This window comes from Apium graveolens, chromosome 5, assembly GCF_009905375.1.
Source record: "Apium graveolens cultivar Ventura chromosome 5, ASM990537v1, whole genome shotgun sequence".
NCBI lineage: Eukaryota > Viridiplantae > Streptophyta > Magnoliopsida > Apiales > Apiaceae > Apium > Apium graveolens.
Window position 1 is genome coordinate 315,005,818 of NC_133651.1, and position 22,987 is coordinate 315,028,804.

Genomic DNA, 22,987 nt, shown 5'->3' on the forward strand with positions numbered 1-22,987 from the left:
TTGGGCTTGTATGTTGATGATTGGATTTTGGTTCGATTTTATGTAAAAGAAAAAGAGTTTAAAGGGTTTTCTTGTTAAGAATTGAGTGAATAAGCTTTAAAGATAAAAATTTACTTTGCATGTTAATTTAAGAGTTGCATGTTGTTGGTTTGATTAGGGCCGAATAAGGCTTGGATTTGTAAAAAATAAATAAGTTTTAAACTACTTGATTGGTTGATGAGATTTGTGATTTGATAACTTGTTGTTTGTGACCTTGTTTTGATTCGAATTTTGTGGTATGAATGGATGTTATGGCAACATTTAATTAGTTTAAGTCCTAATAAAGCTAGGATAAAAAACTAGATTATGCATGATGACAATAAGTGGTTGCATGTTGATTTTTTGGCTTGGTACCATTATTTTGGTTCGAATTTTGGTATTAAAAAAAGGATGAGTCGTTTCAATATAAGGTTATATAAGTAAGGTTTGGAGTATTAAGGTATGGTATGTTATGTGATATTGTTGAGTCGTACTATGTGATTCGAAGATTACTTGTAAATTTGAAGTATACTAGTATATCGTAATGCATGCTATGAGAATATGGTCGAGTATATACTTGCTATATGTTATGTGAGTATACTATGATTATGCATGAGTATACGAGTTAAGTATTATCGCGATATGGGGTAATCGTTAGGCGTTCTGAGAAACGTCGAGTGTCGAGTAAGTTGCTGATTAGGGATTCTGTTTTGGATTGTAGAACCGGATAACGGAGGCATTCAGGCTAGAAAAGGCAAAGGAATCTTATGTGGCAGTAGTTCAGTTTCAGTAAAGCAGGAAAGCGATTTAAAGCAAGTAACTTTGTCTTCTCTTGTGAATTATTTATAGAGAGGAAATTATTGATGCCATGATTAACTAGAGGCTTTTTATTGCAATTGTGATACACCTGTTATTGATTCTGAGAAACCCTGATATTGTTCTTTTGACAATTTGATATCAGACCCTGTTCGATCCTTTGTAGTAACCCTGTTGATTCGTACCTTGAATATCGTATTGTTTCCTTTGTTATCTTATGATATCGTAAACCCTAAAATAACTTTTACATTATTCCTTACTTAATGTCTTGATCAATCCAAATTCTTCGTTGATCCGTGAACCCTGTCATGAATTGATTGTTGAAACTCTCTTGAATTGGAACTAGTTAACCCTGTTTATCATTTGATCCAGTTCCATTGATCCTTATTTACGCTTGATCCAGTTCCTTGGTATTGATCTCTGTTTACGCTTGATCTGTCCATTTTCCTTGAAATCTTGAATTGAACTTAAAAATGATTTTCGACTTGAATGAGTCTGAATGATTTCACATTCTTGGTAATGCTAAAATGAATTTCGTCAACTCTTTTCCTTCTTCTAATACAAGGTTTTTCAAACGAATTCCTGATGGCTTGGATAAAGACGTAAGAGGCTAGTAGAACTAGTCCAGTCACATAAGAGGCTAGCGGAGCTAGTCCAATATAAGGCTATAATGCCATAGGTACCATAACGATCAGATGGAGGTCGGTACGGGCTGATCACCCGTATTATAGCGCGACACAACTGTTCTATAGCTAATTGTGTGTGGAGGGTAGGAGATGTCTACCCCGATTTCCATTATGTTATGTTGAACGATTTAAGTTATCAATAAAAGTACGAAGAATTTTATGACACAAAAAAATATCGACATATGCGATATATAAAAGTTTGATTTAATTAATAAATCAAAAAAATTTAAATTAAACGGATTTTATTTCAACACCAAACTAAAAACATGATAGACATACACACTTAACCTAACCCGATTCCTTATTCCGAACCCATTCTCGACCAAACCCCCTTGCATATTTTCAGTTCTTTCTTTTACCCGTCTTTAATCTACCAAAAGGTCTCCAAAACACATGGAGTGACAGTTGAGAAGGACACTCTTTTGAGATCCGCAGATAATCCAATTCACACCTTCTCCTAATTTGCATTGGACATATATATAATTTTCAACCTCTTTTAGCTTTGATCTGCCATGCAACAACTTTGGCGCATCACAATTTCACGCAACCACCTGATTTTCTGATCCTGTTCTGCAAATTTTGTCACATTTGTGAGTTATGATTTTAATCTCCGATAACAAATTTAATTTCTTATATTTGTTGTTTCGATCATCGCGTAATCACTAATGCAATATATATTTTATACAGAGATAACATTTCCCTATTTCATAAACACAACATTTGTATTTGTTACTAATTTAAGGCTCACGTTGACAGATAGCTCAAGTGGTCAAGAATTTATCGATATATATTTTATAACGAGATCACATTTCCGTAGCACATAATCTCAACATTTGTTACTAATTTAAATATCAAATTTGTGATCAATAGGCAATGTGTAACGTAAAATTGACCTCGATTTAGTTTCGTTAATTAGTGTTAATTCTTGTGGGATGATTGTAGTTTAGTGATTAGGCATTTGAGTTGAATGAAAATATGGCTGGTGGTGCTGCGGGAGGTTTTCTTTCACGAGCATTCGAGTCGATGCTCAAGGAGTGTTCGAGTAAAAAGTATGCAGCTCTTCAGACTGCTGTCAAGACATATTTAGGTTAGTACTCATATTTCGTTTGATTATGTAATTAGGTTTTCTAATGGAAATCGTTAGAAGTCAATTTTTGTGAATGCGATGTAATAAGTAGTAATTTGGAATTGTATTTTGTATATGGCTACGAATGTAATTAAGTGCGATGACTGAAATGTAAAAATATGCAATATGTTTTTAAGTTGCATTACACTTCTCGAAAAGGTTTCAAGAATTATTTGTCCATACTTTTTCTCCTTTTTATAAACATGTCATTGATGTTTTAAAGTAATATTAGTTTGTTGTTTGTTAAAATCCCGATTTGATACCAACCTGTTACCTTTCATACAATGTGATACATCTTCTGGTATCGCAACTTTGTGTAAGGATTATATGCATTGTTCATACAGCTTTCTCCTCTCTTACCTCAGAATGGAACACCAGTAGTTTTCGAGAAGTTAAGAGGGAGTCATGGACTAATACCAACTGTAACTTCTATTAAATGATAATAAGATATTTTAAAACATGATTTCTAGTTTGTGCTAATTAAAAATATTTCTCTGGTTGATTATGCAACTTCAAATGTAAATCAAATATTTTTCTTCCTGAAAAATCCGTCTATAGATTGTTGTTAGTAGTTCCCACTGCCATTTTATTAATTTTTCAACATAGGAGGAGATTGAATCAATCTTTCTTCTTGCTTCAGATAGTACGAAGGAGGTAAACAAGAAGTCTACTGAGACTAATCAAGCAACAACATCGGAAGGAGATCAAAGGTAAACAACCTATGTAAGATAGTCATAAGTTTCAATATTTTAATCAAAATAATTGAGCAGCAGTCTCTAAGTCTTGATTTTCTATTTCATGTATCAGTAAAGTTTTTCGTGGCCAGTAATTTAGATCTCCCTGTGTCCTAACAATTCACCTCATTTGAGTTATGTGCATATTTTTCCCATGTCTCCAATGATTAATCATACGAAGATGTTATTGACGTAGTAAAAATAAAAGGGCACAATTTAGTATCGCTGAGTTTTTTGGTTTTAAAATCAAGTAGAGGTGTTGATATATCAGTTCTAGAACAATTAACTTAATTAAGGCAGGTGGAAAGGTATCAGCAAACAATAGTTCGTGATAATTACCAACTCTTGACTTTAGGATTACATGTCTTTAAATGTATACAAAGTTTTCACACTAGTATTATTCTTAAAGATAGAATTGAGACCGGCACCTTTGGATTGATACTATTTATCAATTTCCAAAATCCAAACAGAAAGTTATATTAGCATATAGAGTCTGTTACTGTATTTGTATGTCTTTAGTTCTTACATTGACTAGCCTTTGAGTTTTGATCTATTTCTTGATTCTTTTGTTAGTTCAACGGGAAGTGGCAGTGGACCTCCAAAAAATGGAGCCGGGCATGATACAGCTGCAACTTTGCCTAATGATAAGGTGGTTGAACGCCCTGGTAAACAGGTTGGCAAAAGCCCAACTATCACAGCTGCCTTGGCAAGTGCAGGACATGTTCTGGATGGAGATGATTCAGAGCTTATTCTTAATCCACTTCGACTTGCTTTTGAGACAAAAAATATTAAAGTTGTAGAGCTTGCACTAGATTGTCTTCATGTATGTCCTTTTTGTAATGATTCCTACCTTTAGTGTTAAGTTTCACTAATCTTGTAGTTTCCCTCCTAGTTTCTATGGATTCAGATGTGTATAGAAGGTATTTTGGTCAGGTTACTACAGTTTAAGGAATTTAAAATTGTAACAGTTGCTTCTTTTCATGTGTCGAGCGCCAACTGATGGCATAGTTCTTATAATGATCATGCTTCTCACAGTCATTGCTAATGTACTCCAGTTATTTTTATTTATAGAAACTCATTGCCTACGATCATTTGGAGTGTGATCCTGGTCTAGATGGCGGAAAAGATGCCGCAATGTTTGCAGACATTCTAAACATGGTCTGCGGTTGTGTGGATAATTTGTCCCCCGACAGGTATGTCAGGGCATGTAAATTATCTTATCATTTTCTTTGTTCTAAATTACAATGACTGAATTTTGTGTATTAATGTACTGCAGTACCATTCTCCAAGTCCTAAAGGTTCTTCTGACTGCTGTATCATCAACAAAATTCCGAGGTAATGCTGATGGAGAAAGATTTTCAGTTTCTTCTCTTCATATAGTTTGGACAAAATATACTTAATATAGATAAAAAAAAATCGGTTGTGCATTAGATCTATTGTTATTTTCTATCATTAAATTACCACTGGGTTGTTGTTGGTGACTATTAATGTTTATGAGCTCAAAAAAGCTATTCTTATATGTTCCTTCTAATTAGATTTTATTGTTATGAACTTGCTCCAGATTGACAGGGAAAACACTGCAGGCTTCAGTAAATACGTACTTTTGTTTGTAATTCATTTTACATGCACTCATGCAACAGAAATTGAACAATATTTATCATTTAAATCTATGGGAGATAGAAAGCTGTTGCTGCTTATGTTGTCAGTAGTTGCATTCTCAACGAGATGTTATCTATGTTTTTGACTTAATTTTGGGAAAAAATATGCTGGTCAGGTTATTTTAGAGTTAGACCAAGTATATTGTGTTGGTTTACCTCAAAGAGATGTGGATTCACAAATGCGAGAGTGTAGGATGTGTCCACTTTTAGTGTTCTCGAGAAGGTGTATAATTGGAATAAGGAAGCGAGTATCAATTAAGCTTCTACCAGTTGTTGAAAGTTGGACATGTATATCTCATTTTTGTAAAGAAACTAAATTGCATTTGATCTGAGTATCTGACATTAATCACGACACCCGAAATGTTGAAGTTCATCTGATTTGCTTGCTAACATATGTTTAATTTTATCATGTGAAGCTATATCAATGAGAAATATGACAGCTTTGCCGCCTTGGCTAAATAAATAAATATTGTTGGAAACTATATGCCAAACTCATTTAAAAACAAAACAAACCTATATGCCTAAATTTTTTACCTTATAGTTTATATGTAAGTTACGAACATTATTTATTTCACGTTTGGGCTTTTCCATCATGCAGTTCACGGGGAACCGTTGCTAGGAGTAATCAGGGTCTGCTATAATATTGCGCTTAAAAGGTACTTTATAATTTCTTTTATTTACATGGTTAACATGTCTCAGTTTCATGTAGGATTTTGAATGATTTCTTTTGTTTGCAGCAAGAGTCCTGTTAATCAAATGACTTCAAAGGCAATGTTAAACCAGATGGTCAGCATTGTTTTCAAGCGAATGGAATCTGATTTGGTGCACAATTAGAACCTTTTTAATCTCGAACTTTTACAATTATTGATAAGTATCATTGTAATAACTAGCCATATCAATTATATTCTTTTTCACTGTTGTATGGAAAGTAATATTGTTTAGCCAATATAGGGGTCTACATCCAGTGGTTATACTTCAGAAGCTATAAATTTCGACGAGACGGTTCCAAGTAATGAGAGCAGGGAGGGAGCAACTTCTGCTCCAGATACATTTTCTGTGAATGAAGTAAAAGACAAGTCTGTTGCATCTGTTGAGGAAATTCAGAATCTTGCGGGAGGTTCTGATATACAGGTGTCGCTTATCCACCTCCCCCCCATATATATCTATTCTTTTCTGGAATTGGTCTGGTAAATTTCTGGACAAATAGTACAGAAAATGCAGATATTCTAAATGAGAGGCAATGTGATTGCAGCATGCAATAGGCTACTACCTGGGATTATCTGGAGAATTATATACGAATAAATTGATTTACTTTAAAGTTTTATGGTTCCAAAAATATCTGTCTACCTACTATAAAACTTTTATACTGTTGGAGTTATTCATTTGACAACTTTCAAAACATTGAATTTGCGCGTGTATTTATTTATACTGTTATATATACTGATATACATGTCGCGGAATATAAGAAATGACTATATGTCAATAGCAAGAAGTTTAGCATGTACCAAAGAACATATCCCCCATTCATCTATATATCACCTTCATTACATCCACATTTCAACTCATCTTACATTATAGCTTATAAAAAAATACATTATATCTTGTTCAGCATCTGTAATATATAAATATATCACCTGTATAATTTTACAATGTATCCCTCTGTTACTACAATTTGTTATCCTGTTTTATTAAAAACATAAATTAGGGGAAAGTAGCAAGTATGTTTCTAGATTCGGGTGCATCTCATCTGGTAAATAGCCAAGAATATACCTGGCTATGGTCTTCTTTCAGTGATAGGTACTGTATTATATATTAATATATTAGTTATTACTTGTTTCGTGACAAGCATGGAACTAAATTTACACCCATCAACTTGATTAATTATCCATTCAAGTGTCCAACTGAAATTGCCCCATCAGCTTAAGTAATCATCATATCATGTAAACAAAAAGGCATGCATGGTTTTAAGGAGAGCACAGCTCCAATCATAGTTTTTATGTGGTTAAAATATTCATAACACCGCCATATTTAATCCTTTTATTAGGGTCTAGAGGCAGTTCTTGACAAGGCTGTTAATCTCGAAGATGGCAAAATGACAACAAGGTATTGTTTGAGGTTGTTGCATTAGCTTCCAACTTTAATATAATGATGAGTAATTGATATGCATTTTTCTTATATTTTATTGCAACTTGTATCAACAATTTGAAGAGGAATCGATCTCGAGAGCATGAGCATTGCTCAACGTGACGCTTTATTGCTCTTCCGCACTCTATGCAAAGTTTGTATCCACCATCCTTCTATATTTCAGCTTTAAGATGTTTTTTTTTTGTTTTTGTTCATCTTATTTTATGTTGATGCAGATGAGCATGAAGGAAGAGAGTGATGACGTTACCACCAAAACACGGGTTTTGTCTCTCGAGCTTTTGCAGGTTGGTTTTAGTGTATGCTGTTTTTCTTACGCCCTCTAGTGGTTGTATGAATTCTTTAACTCAAATTTAAGAATATATACTCTTAGTCAGCTATATTTCTTTTAAGCTGGATTTTTCAGCTGTCTAATTAATGCCAAAATTATCTGGATCGTATAGATAACTTTTTTTCCAAATAAATATTAAAGTTTCAACTTGTTTTTTTTCTTAAAATTTAAAGACCTCACCACAACAAGATGAGGCCGAATGTGAAGCACATTGTTACCAACCTCAAATCCGAAGGCTGAAAATTGACAAATACTATAATACATCCTTTTATTAGTAGAGTTGAAAGCAGATAAACTTTTTGATATGGGAGTCTAACTTCGTATTATAAAAGTATCGTATTTTGTAGCATATTGTCTCAGCTATATGTATTAACCTCCTTAATGTTTCGAAACTGGAATAAAATAGAATAATTTTATTAATAATCCGATATTTATATAATACAACCCTGTTGACTGTTACGTGTACTGTTGGTATTTGAGTTATGTATATGGATCAGACTGGTTGTAAATGTTTTGTTCTTGCACTTTTAAACTAAAAATAAAATTAGTAAAATCTTACGAGCATATATATGTTAGACATACCAGTTGCAATCATATATGTATATCTCACTTTTTACAGGGCGTACTGGAAGGAGTCAGTCCCTCATTCACGAAAGACTTCAACTTCATCGACTCAGTAAAAGCCTACCTTTCATATGCATTATTGCGGGCTTCCGTTTCTCAGCCCCCCGCCATTTTACAGGTTTTAGTTTCATGCTTTTAATTTTCTTCGTTTCATATAAAGTTCTGAAGTATAAGATGGACTTATGAATTAACTTTTTTTAATGGGCTTGGCAGTATGCAACAGGAATCTTCTCTGTACTTCTGTTGCGGTTTAGAGAATGTCTTAAAGTATGAGAAAACCTTTTTAATTATGATGCAGCAGTTTTATTTTAAAATTGTCTACTTTCTCTTTAATTTATTCATGCTGAATGACTATTTCAGGGTGAAATTGGTATATTTTTTGCGTTGATCATATTACGATCTTTGGAGGGCATGGAATGCCTCCTTAGCCAAAAACTAAACGTTCTTCAGTAAGTAATATGTTTTGGGGTCATTTATATTCTTAGAACACTACCCCTCCAAGTTCATATTTTAAGTTAATTAGAGAAGCTAAATTCTTTACTCATATTGTGTAGTTTATTATTTTTTATGAACACTTTTGAGCTTGTTTATATTCATAATTTTTTAGGGCTTATGTGGTTGGTAAATAATGTTCAGCATCCACCACAATAACTTTGTGCAGGATGCTAGAGAAAGTCTGCAAGGATTCCCAGATGCTTGTTGACATATTTGTCAATTATGACTGTGATCTTGAGGCACCTAATTTGTTTGAGCGAATGGTATGAAGAGATTAGTGGTTTCAATTTTTATTAGTGGTCGTTATACTTTGGCCAAGGTTTTCTAGTATGCATGTTACTTGTAAGCACCGTTGTCTTCCTGTTACCTCATATAGGTTGTCACTCTATCTAAAATTGCTCAAGGGACTCAAAATGTAGATCCGAATTCAGTGAATGCTTCACAGATGGATTCAATCAAAGGATCATCTGTTCAGGTACACTACCACACATATTGCGGTCCATATCATAATCAAGTGCATGTGAGCATCAGTAGTTGATCTCTTTTTCTTGGTTCCCTTAGTGTCTAGTGTGCATCTTAAAATCACTAGTTGGTTGGGAGGAGTCACGAAGAAAATCAAATAATCAGGGCCGCAACCCAAGTTTGGAAATTGGTTCGGCTACAGAATCTGATGAAGTTAGGGAAGATTTGCAGAACAACTTTGAGAAGGCAAAGGCCCACAAATCCACCTTGGAAGCCTCAATATCTGAGGTATCTGACAAATTTGTAACTTGCAGCTCATGTTTTTGTTCATCTTTCTTTAATAAAAGCACATGGCACATGCTAGCTGAATATTTTTTGATTCCATGAACACCTTGTTTCTTGCAATTGCTAAGGCTGCTGCAGCTAATTTTCTTATATAATACAGTTTAACCGAAACCCTGAGAGGGATATTGAATTTTTTATCGCCAATTAGTTAGTGGATAACACCTCTGGTTCAGTAGCTGAATTTCCGCGGAATACGCCCACTCTAAACAAGGTAGAACTGCTTTTTTTTTGTTACTAGGTTTTAATTCGGGGCCAACCAGAGGACTTTCCACTTGCAGTCATGCATGCTTATGTTGATTCTATGAAGTTTAGTGGAATGAAGTTCGAAACTGCAATTCGAGAATTCCTCAGAGGATTTCAATTACCAGGAGAAGCACAGAAGATAGACCAAATGATGGAGAAGTTTGCAGAGCGGTAGGTGTCTTATACTTTCATGGAGGTGTATGCTAAATCCATTTTTTACAACACTGTGACGCTAAAACTTTGAACTAAGGTTTTTTATTTGTGTTCAATAACTTACATATAGGGATGTTTAGAAATTCCTTGACCTATCCTCACTTATTTTCTTGGTAAGGGGTCACCTAGAAAACTGCATTGTTAAAGACATGTCTAGCTTGTAAATAGGTGAATAGATGAGTTCTGTAACTATTGCATTATCTGCTGATTTCAGTTGAAATCCTGCCTGCAATTTCTATATCAATACAACAGAACAACTTCCCGCTTGTGAATTTGGTATGCTAGGATTAAAATAATTACTCACAATTTGTAGGACTAAAAATCAATGAACGTAACCTTTTAAGTCATCTGATTATAGTCTATCCATAACTTTGTATTAAACTTTAAATGAAATCGAAAATGAGGGGTGGAAGTATGAATCAGTTCAAGGTGATCAAGGTTGGTGGGACAGAATCCCAAAGTGATTAAGCGGGGAATTGAAAAGTGATATTGACATTTTATAATGAACGTGACATCCGAAACAGAAATTGTTGCCAAATGCAAATGCAGTGAGATGAAAAGCTAGCACCGCTGTGTATCCAAAGCTTGATATACAAGATAAAATTTTGAATTTTTTCACTGCGTATCAGATTTGTTGAAGCACTGTCTAGTTTTCTTGGCGTCTCCTACGGATTAATTTTGGGAAGGCCTCCAGAACCTTTTGGATTTAGTAGCTAGGCAACACCTCTTGGGAGCTCTGCGTCCTTGGGCGTCTAAGCAACACCCAGGTGTCCTTTGGTCTTCAAAAAAGTTTTCTTTTGAACTACTCTTTTCATTCTTTTCTGCATTTCATCGATTTTATTTTGGGTCACAAATGATTCTTCACATCTCATCTCAATTTTTTTTGGCTCTTTTTGTTCGGGACGAATTCTTCTAAAAATAACTTTTGCTTCCTTTTCTGTCTTCTTTTATTTACTTAAGGGCTCATATATATATTTCTTCCTTTATATATGGCCACCTTTATATACAGTGACATATTTTTCTGTAATAGTATATGTCAGCTGAATTATCAATATATATATATAATTTATCGAATGCCTAAGTTACCTAAAGGACGCCTAGCGGCCAGGAGATTCTTTGGCGCCTTGGTTCACCATTAAACCTCGACAAGTTTGAAGCACTGATATAAAACTTGAAATCCAGCAATGTTAGCTAGGATTATTCTCACCATTACAGAACAGACGAAATTTATGCTTCAGTTAATGATTACTGTAATGTTAGCATTGCTCAATATCTCACATGAGTGAAGTTGCACCTTTGTATTGCAAAGCATTATATGTCGGCCATATGTCTAGGAACAGTTACTAAGAAATTACTGTAATGTTCACATTGTTTACTATCTAACCACTTAAGTGAATCTAAAGCTTAGTACTTAATGCCAGATTACTGTTATGTGCCAGCATATCATTTTGTTGCAGCCATTATCTGTAGTTGTGCTTCCTTTTAGCTTTCCCAGATTACATTACATTAATATGCTAACTATTCCTTAATTGTGTTTGAATCTGTGACTGGTTTTTTTTTGCAGATACTATGCAGATAATCCAAATTTGTTTAAGAATGCAGATACTGCTTACGTTCTTGCATATGCAGTTATAATGTTGAATACTGATGCTCATAATCCAATGATGCGGCCTAAAATGACGAAGGCAGATTTCATACGGATGAATACCTCTAATGATGCTGAAGAATGCGCTCCTACTGAACTATTGGCGGAGATCTATGAGTCTATTGTTAATGAAGAGATTAAAATAAAGCATAATTCGGATGATTTTGGAAGAAGCAGCAAACATAATCCAGAAGCAGAAGAGAGAGGTCGCCTTGTTACTATTCTTAATTTGGCCCTTCCCAAAAGCAAATCTTCATCTGACAATAAGTCTGAGGGTGAGGCTATTATTAAAAGAACACAAGATCTTTTTCGTAATCAAGGACCAAAAAGAGGAACATTTTATACGTCACATCAAATTGAGTTTGTAAGACCTATGGTTGAGGCTGTTGGTTGGCCTTCACTTGCCACTTTTTCTGTTACCATGGAAGAAGGAGAGAATAAGCCAAGGGTTCTTCTCTGTATGGAAGGATTTAAAGTAGGGATACACCTGACCCATGTTCTTGGGATGGATACCATGCGCTATGCTTTTTTAACTTCTCTGCTTAGGTGAAGTACTTATATATAACCTTCATGTCTTTTACTGCAATAGTTTACCAGGCTACTTATTTTTAACCTATATGTTTTCACTGTACAGGTTCGTTTACCTTTAATTCTGCGATAGATACCTTTCCCATTTGGTTTTAATATACTTAAATATAATCTTTAAAAAATGATACACAACTACAGGAACCTGAAGCAGGGTCCGATAAGTTCATACTCTTGAGTTCTATACTTCCAAGGAATGTGTACATCAGTATATTATCTATATATCTGAACCATGTACTAGTGGAGTAGCTGAAGTATAGAATATTCTTCAGTATTAGCTCTAGTGGTTCTCATTTATTTACATCTTACGGTCATTATCCTTTCTATGGTTGGACCAAATTACCACACTACAAAAATTTGTACTCATGTTTGCTTATTATAGTTTGGTATAGATTAGTACAGATTCAGTTAACCTATATTCTTTAAAACTTATTTTTCAGATTCAATTTTTTACACGTGCCAAAAGATATTCGTGGAAAAAATGTTGAAGCATTACGTACTCTTTTGGATTTATGCGACTCTGACACCGCCGCTCTTCAGGACACATGGTTTGCTATTTTGGAATGCTTTTCACGTCTCGAGTTTCTTGCATGGACACCATCCCTGGCTTCAACTGTCATGCAAGGGTCTAACCAAATCTCTAAAGATGCAATCATTCAAATTCTTAGAGAGCTTGCTGGAAAACCAGCTGAACAAGTGTTTGTTAATAGTGTTAAGTTGCCCAGTGAATCAATTGTGGAGTTCTATACTGCTCTGTGCAATGTGTCTGCTCAAGAACTCAAACAGACGCAAGCTCGTGTTTTCAGCTTACAAAAACTTGTAGAGATTAGCTATTATAACATGACTCGTATTCGTATGGTAATTCCTCACCATTTAGTTTATGTTTACTCGTAATTATAATACAAGAGCTTATTATCGGTTTAGTAGCTGTTGGTTGCTTCTATTACTGCTGTAACTAACATGGTTGTTCAATTAGTACTTTCAGATCAGTTATTTATCATTACTTGGTTATGTGTAATGACTTTATGCATTTACATAAACTCTCTGGTTACTCTCTTTAATTGAGTGAGATATACTGGTGATCATCAGTTATTTCTTCTATTTTTTTCTAAGTTTTTTTTTGTTGTGGAATGTAAATATGGAGCACTCTACGTGCATCCACTTTTCATTTGTTTCTTTTTTTATAGTTGAGTTGCCTTGTATAATATGTTTTTAGTTTCCTTGTCAATTTATGATTCATTTTGTATCAGCCCCTCAACTTCTTAAAATTCTGCGTCATAAACCTGTTCTGTTGCACGACATGGGTGTGGTTATGAGATCTAAGTCTGATCATTAATATAAGAACTGGACAAGCCACTGGTCAGCGGTTTAGTCCGAATAAGAAAAAGGATAGGCTACTTGCTTTAATTCTTTCCTTTTGTTTTTAATAAACTTTCGTAAGTGCATAAAATAACATTGTATCAACACTATTTTTTAAACTGTTCAAAGCAGTCAAATGCGTATAAACATTATGCCGAGTCCACAGATCCATCATACCCGAGTCTTGCTCCTAATTCTAGGAATATAGTGTAGTATATTAGACTCTATTTACAAGCACATATATTGTTGTCAAAGATAGTTGCTGCATTCTATCAATAAATTTACTTAAATTGCCAAGCTGAACCTTTGAGCAATGGATATGAAGGTAGGTCTAGCGAAATTGAATGTATTTTGGTTTACATAATTGTTTTTCATTTTGAAATTTAAGTTTGGCACTTTTAAAGTTTAATTATCTGTTTAATGCTGCTTTCAGGTATGGGCAAGATTATGGTCTGTGCTGGCTAATCATTTTATCTCTGCTGGTAGTCATCATGATGAGAAAATTGCTATGTACGCCATAGATTCTCTACGACAACTTGGGATGAAATATTTAGATCGTTCTGAACTTGCTAATTTCACCTTTCAGAATGATATATTGAAACCTTTTGTCATTCTCATGAGAAGTAGTAGAAGTGAATCTATCCGAAGGCTGATTGTTGATTGCATCGTTCAAGTATGCCTAATTAGTCAAACTACTTGGCTGTTTCATAGATTCTGTATTCTTCCTGGTCACTATGTATACTTAAAGTATCTCCGTGTTTATTAAATAGATGATAAAATCGAAAGTTGGAAGCATCAAGTCTGGATGGCAAAGCGTTTTTCTGGTTTTTGCTGCAGCCGCTGATGATGAGTTGGAACCAATTGTCGAAAAAGCATTTGAAAATGTAGAACAGGGTAATGACGTGCTAAATACTCTTATAGCGCGTGCATACATAGAAATAGATATTGTCACTTGGTCTTGGGTGGCACTATATGCTATCAATAAATACGGTCCACTATAGTGTAGCTTTGTGGGAATGCGTTAAAGGTGTTCAGAGTTTCTGAAGTTATTGTTATAAATATGCTGTATCTGGCCACCACTGGAACCCTCCGATAGTGGCATTATTACTGTTTTTTCAAATATATATACATACTGATACATATTCATTCCATTCATGTACATTCTTTCCAATGCTTACAAAATTGCAGTTATATTGGAACACTTCCATCAAGTTGTTGGCGATTGCTTCATGGACTGCGTCAATTGTCTGATCGGGTTTGCCAACAACAAAACTTCTCATAGTATCAGTTTGAAGGCTATTGCACTTCTCCGCATCTGTGAGGATCGTCTTTCTGAGGTTTGTCCTCGGTTATTCAGTAGTTAATAGTTATAATATCTTTTCAGTTTGGGTGAATATTGTAGGGTTATAAATACAATGCTTACTTTTATAATCTGAGGTTTCATTAATTTGTTATCACAATTACTTATATGGGTAATGATACGGTTAGGTGTATATTGTCATGGACTATCTAAAATTAGAAATATAAAAATCAGAAAAGAATTTTTTGAGGCTCCAAGGCACACCCTGTATTACTGATAAGCGAATGTACAAGGGTATGCCAGCTGTCAAATCATTGAAATTATTTTAGTAATTTTCCTACCAACTCTATAGTTGTTGAACTAAGCACTCAGGAACAAAGTAGGCATAAAGAGTTTTAGAGGAATGCGTATAACAGATGAAGCTTGGTGAAAAGTGAGCTGTGAATGAGATTTAAGCGATCTTGGTGCTGGGTATATTTTAAAGAGGATGATAGGAACAAAGATAAAAAGATGAAAGTTCTAAATACACTGCCGTTCATTCACCTCCTTCCAATCTTCTGTTATTTCCTACGTTGTGGCCATGGCTATAATCATCATAATATCGACTTTCCAAATTTTCATGACCCGTTCACTCTCTTGCACCTACGTTCATAGTTTTCTATAATATTTCGTCATATAGGTGCAATTTTGATCTATTAGATTTCAGAGAGAGTGACCTGTGAGATCAATTTAATCACCAATTAATATGCGAATTTTCTTTTTCCTTATTTATGTACACATGTTTGTGCATATACTACATGAATATGCTGAGATCACAAGTGCATTGTTTACTATTTGACAAGTGTTTATTGACATGTTTCCAATTTTTAATTAATAAAGATGTAAAAAAATTTAGCACCAGCCGAGGACATGTGGAGACGTAGGATTAGAGTGGCTTATGTCCCTGTAAGGATGGAAGTTGCATCAGTAAGGAGTATTTCCGTATTGGGGTTAGTGATCCAGGGGGTTGATGGTTTAGGGGGATATATGCTTTTGTTCTTCCCTTGTTGTATAGTTGTTTCATTGCCTTTTTTGTGTTATTTTATGTGGTGTTGTGTATGATATCTTGTCTTTCATAACATGTTCTTTTCATTCTTATTGTCTCTCATCTTTTATAAAGTGATCCTATTCATGTTTTCTATATTATTCAAGGCAGGGATCTTTATGAAAAGTGCCTCTCTACTCTATTAGAGTAGACTTACATCTTACCCTTTTAAGACCCTGCTCCGTGAGCGGGAATATGTTGGGTATGTTTGGTTTGGATTTAGGAAGTTACAGGTTTTCCTTTTTTGGGTCTGTGCAGGGCCTGGTACCTGGTGGTTCTTTAAAGCCCATACATGCTAATACTGATAAAAATCTTGATGTTACGGAGCACTATTGGTTTCCAATGCTGGCTGGTTTATCTGATCTGACATCTAATCCAAGACCGGAAGTTAGAAATTGCGCACTTGAGGTCTTGTTTGATCTTCTAAATGAGAGGGGAAGCAAATTTTCATCATCATTTTGGGAGAAAATATTCCACAGAGTCTTGTTTCCTATATTTGATCACGTAAGGCACGCTGGTAAAGAAAATTTAGTCTCTTCCGGAGATGGGTGGCCTCGTGAAAGCATCATTCATTCACTTCAGTTGTTGTGTAACCTGTTCAATGCATTTTACAAGGTATGCTTGTAAATTTATTATGTGTAACTGATGAGCAGCTACAAGTTCTCTTGCTGATAGTTAAGAGCATTTTGTTCTAACATTTTTAAAAAAAAATAAAAAAATTGTTGTCCTTTATCTTGATACGTGTTGGACTGTTGGTACTCATTGCCTTTATTATCATTATTATTATTACTATGTTAAAAAGTATAAGAAAACATTTCCTCAAAAAAAAAAGTACGAGAAAACTTTAACGTGACTTGCATGTGTATAAGCTTCTTCTGAATTGATTTTTTTGTAGTAATTAAGTCGTTTCGAGCCTATACACCTTCATGTGTTCGAGTAGCAGGAGCTACGTCAGTGTGTAACCCATGCCTTGCTCCCATGGGTTTTATCTTTGTTCTCACTACTTTTTAGGCTAACTGTTAAATATTTAAAATCTAGGCAGCTTTGAACTTCTCTTAAGAAATTCGAATTTAAATAAGAACCTCTCGTAGAGAGGAGAAAGAATATGTAAGTGTATCTATCAGACTATTATAACTAAAAACTGCATATTATAAAGTAGGCAGCAGGCTAAATATGGAGGGGCTACAAAATTTAGAGCATGTTTTGCTACAATAGTTGTGACAATAAATAATGTCACTGGTGACCCAATATGCATGATATCATGCATTACTACTACTTAAATCTTGACATCGTTGTTATTACTAAACATCTTGCGGAGTCCTGAATTTAAGCTGCACTTTGCTTAGAGATAGTATCACTGAGCTCCAATCCTTTCCCTGTTAACCGAGAATGAAGGATCTTATATGCATTCTTGTCTGTTTTAACTCTGCTTATGATTTTTCTTTTAACACTCCTTTTCATCTTAATGTGGCTAAAGCTATTTATCTATTTTCTGTTATGGTTTCCATTTTAATTGGTGAGAAGTAGTCCTCTTGTTTCCTAGCTAGTTTTGCACTGAATCCAGATTTCTCTTTATTTCTCTCAGGAAGTATCATTTGTGCTGCCTCCATTACTTAGTTTGCTGTTAGAATGTGCCAAAAAGACAGATCAGTCAGTGGTGTCGATTTCTTTGGGGGCATTGGTCCATCTCATAGAAGTTGGAGGACACCAATTCAGTGAAACTGACTGGGATACATTGTTGAAGAGCATAAGGTGCATGCTGTTCATTCTTCAGATGATGCTTTCATCAATAATATTTACTAATATAAATTAATCAATCTGTATAATTTTTGTTAACTTGGCACATATTGTTGATATTTATTAGGGATGCATCATGCACGACACAACCTCTAGAGTTGCTGAATACGCTAGGTTCGGAAAAGCCCGAAAAGAAAACAGTCTTGCCACGGGACTCGGAGGTACAAATGGGAGATACCACAAAGGTTTCAAATATTGACCAATTGCATAATCAAGAGTCAACTGATAGTAGTGCAGTTGACAGTGCAAGGAATACTTATTCTTCTTCCACTTCAGACCAAGATATGGATATACGAACAGATACTGATGCTGAAGGTTAGATCTTCTGTATTATTAGTGCTGCAGTATATTCTGCTTCCAACATTTATTAAATTGGAAAATAGCATCTAAAGCATTTTCTATGGAAGTATTAAGGTAAATATCTTGAATAAATATACTCTATAAATTCTCTCTACAGGTCTTCCATTACCCTCAAGAAGATCTCATAAACATGCTGACGATAAAAAACTTCAACAGAGTCAAACATTTAGTCAGAGGATTATGGGAAATATGAAGGAAAGCCGCTTAGTTAGAACTTTTACTTTCAATTCTAATATGACTGTGCCAGATGTACCATCTTCTCCATCTAAGGTAACATAATCCATACACATCCTATTTACGGAAATCAATTTTCTCCTGAAATCAACGCTCTCTTGTTAGATTTCCACATTTCAAGTGAGAATGTTTCTCTTTCTTTTTTGACAAGAAGTGAGTATGTTTCTTGGATTCCAACTGCAAGTCATGGGTACTTTGGTTATTTTTATTTTCAAGAAGGGGTTAATAGGACCTTCACTCTTATCTCACTCAAACACAAGCATGATAATATTTTGGCACCTTGTATCTTTAAACATTTACTCATACATGTGAACAGACCTTAATTCTTGAACTTGGTAATTTTTATTGTGTTTGGTCGCATCATATATGTTCTTCTCATTGTAGCTGAGTAATAGGTGGTATGGTCTAAATTTTCTCTGATATGAATTCACCCAAAAAATATTTCTAGAATTAGTTGCACAACAGTTTTACTAGCTATCCTTCTTATTTTACTGCCTTTGTTTTTTGTCCTGCATCAAAGCTTCTTGTGTACTTTCTAATACCATCTTATTTCCTAGCTCTCTGATGTTGTGGATTCCATGGAGGTCAATATACAAAATGAAGAGTCTGTAACTATGAGGACGATTAGGAGCAAGTGCATAACTCAACTGTTGCTTCTAGGAGCCATCGACAGCATACAGGTACTTACTCTTATCTATATATTTATACTCTAATAAGCTAGAACAATGAGAGAGCACTAGTTTTAATAGTTTCATCTTGGGGAAAGTATAGCATCGAAAGAAAACTGAGAGTACAGTTTTTTAAATCAGCTCTAAAATTTGCAGAAGAAATACTGGGCCATGCTAAAGACCGCACAAAAGATCAGCGTCATGGATATATTGTTCTCTATCTTAGAGTTTGCTGCATCTTATAATTCATATACTAATCTCAGATCGCGAATGCACCACATTTCTGCTGAGAGGTATAAACTATAAAGAACTTCCGCACACTGATATATGTTTTCTCTGTCCCTGCTTTGATTTTGGGTATACTCCATAAAAACCTTGAGCATCGTACTTCACTATTTTACAGGCCACCTTTAAATCTTTTTCGCCAAGAATTAGCTGGAACATGCATCTATTTAAACGTGTTGCAGAAGTCAACTGGTGGAAAAAACTCTAAAACACAGCGGGAACTTCCTGAGAATGTAGATGCTTCACCAAAATATATAGATGATGAATTGATGGGCATAGCAGAAAACAAACTAGTATCTTTTTGCGCAAAAGTACTGAGGGAGGCATCTGATTTCCAGTCTGATTCGGAGGAGACTACTAATGTGGATATTCATCTAGTTCTAGAATTACGCTCTCCAGTCATTGTCAAGGTACGTAATCTACTTTTATTCAAGGTAAAGGGACCGCGCTTCTCAAGCTGATAAATGTTAATTTGAACGATAAATAAATTAAAGTATGACGGCTCACTTAATCCTCCATGTGGAGCACTCTTCATATACGTTGACTGTAACTATATTGCCATTTGCCACAACTAGTTGCTAGGCTTTCTGCTTGTCAACACTACGCTTCAGTGTCAGTTATGCATATCTTTTGGGAAAAGGAAGGTCATCTGTACAATGGCCTTTCTTTTTATAACTTCTTTTACTATAGTAATTTTGTTGTGTTTAACTTGTGCTTGAGAAGGTTGTATTAGCAATAATGTTGTGTAGAAACAAATTGAATATCAAATGACGGAAAATGTGATCAAAATTGTGTATTAGATAGCATGATTAACTCTGACATTAGAATTGACATGAACCAGAGTGCATCTACGGTTGATAACTTGATATCTGAACTTGGATTCTCGATTTTTGGTCTATGTGCTTCAAGAGGATTTATGATTTAAGTGTGCACAAAATAAGGAACCATGTTTGTTTTTAATGTACTTTACTGGCAATAACTGACAGTCGCTACTTTGTTGGTATTTCAGGTGCTTAAAGAGATGCACTTTATGAACAAACTGATATTCAGAAAACACCTTAAAGAGTTTTATCCTTTAATTACTAAACTCATATGCTGCGACCAGGTAATTACTATTCCAACAAGCTATAGGTTACTGTGTGTTAAGGGTAATTAGCAACGAGGTGTTAGGTCCTATCTAATGAGGGGTTCATAAAACGACAATCCACTCGACACGTTAGTCAGTCCATCTCCAGACTAAAAATTTAGTTCTATAGGTCTTTGTCCTTGTTAAATAGCTAAAGACTGTAGCTTATTGTTTTCTTGATAGGTGGTTTTATTATTAACAGCCTGACACTTTTCTAATTGATGCGTCATGCGAGTATACCTAAACTGTAAGTAGTTACTCATAAAGTGTGTGTGAGCCAGTTATTCTACCTTGTGTTTTTTAGTGATAAACATTAATTAGATGTTCGTGTACTACAAAAATCACACATTTTAAGATATTAGTACCAAATTTATAGTCTAGTGAGGAATTTAAATACAGTTTAACTGTTTTTCAAATCTTAAATGGAATCACATGAGTTTCGAGTTTGAATTGGAGGCAGAGAGTACAAGAATGCCACTCCCTTAAGGCAGTAATTTCCCTCCATATCTTTAAAAAATGTGATGACTTCAAATTGTTCAGATGGATGTTCGTGGAGCACTGGCCGATTTATTGAAGGTGCAATTGCAAGTAATGTTGCAGTAAAGGACCTGCATCTGCTAGCTTCTCTGACACTCGAGTTCACGTTCAAGCATGATCAGGTGGACGTCAGAAACTAATTCATAGTTAAGCAAAAGTCGACAGCAATCACTGCTCTAGAAGTCAATCTTAAGCAATAGCTGTAGTATCAGATCTTTCTGATAGTTTCGGTTCCCAGAATTTTGAAGGACGGTTATGAACCTATAGAATATCGGAGCCTAAAGATTAATGCCAAAGGTATGCCATGCAAGCTAAGTTAGTTGCATTGTTGCAGAGACTCCATCTCTGTTTTGAGAAGCATTATGTTTTGTCACTGTTGGTTTAGTGAAAGAATCACCTGCTTTGCAGGATTTAATTCTTTTTTCTTTTGGTTGCTACACTGCTTTAGAATATTAATCAATAATCTTATCAGTAAGATTGTTTTTTTTGACTAATTTGGCTTATATGCCTTACAATTGAGTATATGTCCCCACAAATCTCGGGGGTGAGCGAAAATCGAATCCAAAACCCGGGACGACAAAAGATAAATCCTTAACCACTTGAGCTATCTCATCGCGCTCAAGATAGTTATTTTTTAGTCATAAATGATTTCGGATTCGATATGTGAATCATTTTTCTAGCAAGTTATATGTCAGGGGAATGGCAAATTTAAGTCAAAATATTTGTCGCCGAAAACGAGCAATAGTAAAAATTGTTACACAATTTAAATGTAATGAACTTTTATCAGTTAATTTGTCATTTGGTGTCAAGCGCTTAATAAGACCGCTCAAATTTTGCAAGAGATGATGCTAATTAATTAGGTCCATATAATCATCATTTAATTTTTCAAGTGTCCCTGTACACATTAATTTTACAAGAATAGATTTAGATGATCTTTTGTAACGGTTACGAACTTATACTTTCACATTTTACACGAGCGAATAGATTTCGATAATCTAAATTTTCCATATCACCATAAACGTTACGAACTTATATTTTCACATTATACATGAGCAACACAGATCACACGATTCGGAACAAGCGAAGACTTCTAATAATTCATCAAAATACTTTTGCAAAAAAAAAATTGAATACTTTAATTGAATGCTCCAATTTATTATAGAGAATTTATCAAAAATAATAACTTTTGTAAGTTTTTTTGTAATTTTACTACCTTCTGATTTTTTTTGCAAAATTACGGAATCAACCAAAATCAACCTGAATGCAACTAGTTGAATAAAGTTTTTTTTTGGTTGATTTGAGATTGCATGTAGTTGAAAAACTCATCAAATGTTGCATGCAGTTGATTTCGGTTGCCAAAAAACCGTATTTTTGCAAATTATTTTTGAAAAATAGTATTTTTGCAAATTTAAAAGTATTTTTGTAATTTTTTTTAAAAAAGTGACAATATTTTTGCAAAAAAATTTTTAGCCTTGGCTATTTTTCAAAAAAACCCTTTGTTTTATTATAAAATTCCAATTGACTTGATTTGAATGATTAAAATTTCAAGAATAGATTTAGATGATCTCTTCTCACCGTTAAGAACTTAAACTTTCACATTTTACACGAGCGAATAGATTTCGATAATCTAAATTTTCCATATCAGCATAAACGTTACGCACTTATACTTTCACATTATACACGAGCAACACGAATCACACGGTCCGGAACAAGCGAAGACTTCGAATAATTCATCAAAATACTTTTGCAAAAAAATTTAAATACTTTAATTGAATGCTCCAATTTATTTTATTATAAAATTCCAATCGACTTGATTTGAATGATTAAAATTTCAATTAGAATATTGAAATTTTAAATTCCAAAACAATTATTTAGAATACATATGATGAGGATGAGTACTTCCCTTCCCTTGAAAAATAAAAATTGACAAAATTTCTAATTATTAACCAAAACTAAAAATAATTAATTATATTCCATTTCTTTCAAAAAAAAATTACTACTCCCTCCGTCCCAATTTATCTGTCTTGTTTGATTTTTGATGGTTATATTGACTCAACTTTAATCGTAAATAAAAATGTATTTGTTCATTATTTTGAAAAACTGAAAAATACATA

General features: G+C 34.3%; 1 protein-coding gene across 1 annotated transcript; it reads left to right on the forward strand.

Moving 5' to 3' along the window:
- Positions 1-1,908: 1,908 nt before the first annotated feature.
- Positions 1,909-21,310, forward strand: LOC141659473 (brefeldin A-inhibited guanine nucleotide-exchange protein 5-like). The gene is made up of 33 exons (XM_074466359.1): positions 1,909-2,110; positions 2,463-2,607; positions 3,287-3,356; positions 3,954-4,203; positions 4,452-4,573; positions 4,657-4,715; positions 5,637-5,694; positions 5,776-5,860; positions 5,990-6,169; positions 7,083-7,141; positions 7,247-7,316; positions 7,399-7,467; positions 8,131-8,253; positions 8,349-8,402; positions 8,496-8,584; positions 8,797-8,893; positions 9,007-9,105; positions 9,192-9,380; positions 9,676-9,851; positions 11,458-12,084; positions 12,564-12,981; positions 13,916-14,155; positions 14,253-14,376; positions 14,671-14,819; positions 16,125-16,481; positions 17,452-17,618; positions 17,731-17,978; positions 18,121-18,293; positions 18,815-18,937; positions 19,082-19,218; positions 19,329-19,620; positions 20,220-20,315; positions 20,877-21,310. Exons 2-33 carry the CDS (start codon positions 2,496-2,498, stop codon positions 20,937-20,939), a joined length of 5,175 nt encoding a protein of 1,724 aa, XP_074322460.1. The 5' UTR covers positions 1,909-2,110; positions 2,463-2,495; the 3' UTR covers positions 20,940-21,310.
- The last annotated feature ends 1,677 nt before the right edge of the window (positions 21,311-22,987 follow it).

Excerpts from the sequence above, each read along its gene's own strand:
- LOC141659473 (XM_074466359.1), top strand. The coding sequence starts at position 2,496 with ATGGCTGGTGGTGCTGCGGGAGGTTTTCTTTCACGAGCATTCGAGTCG. Across the intron at positions 9,381-9,675 it reads TGGAAGCCTCAATATCTGAG|GTTTTAATTCGGGGCCAACC; the intron begins GTATCTGACAAA and ends TTTTGTTACTAG. Across the intron at positions 18,938-19,081 it reads GAGCCATCGACAGCATACAG|AAGAAATACTGGGCCATGCT; the intron begins GTACTTACTCTT and ends TAAAATTTGCAG.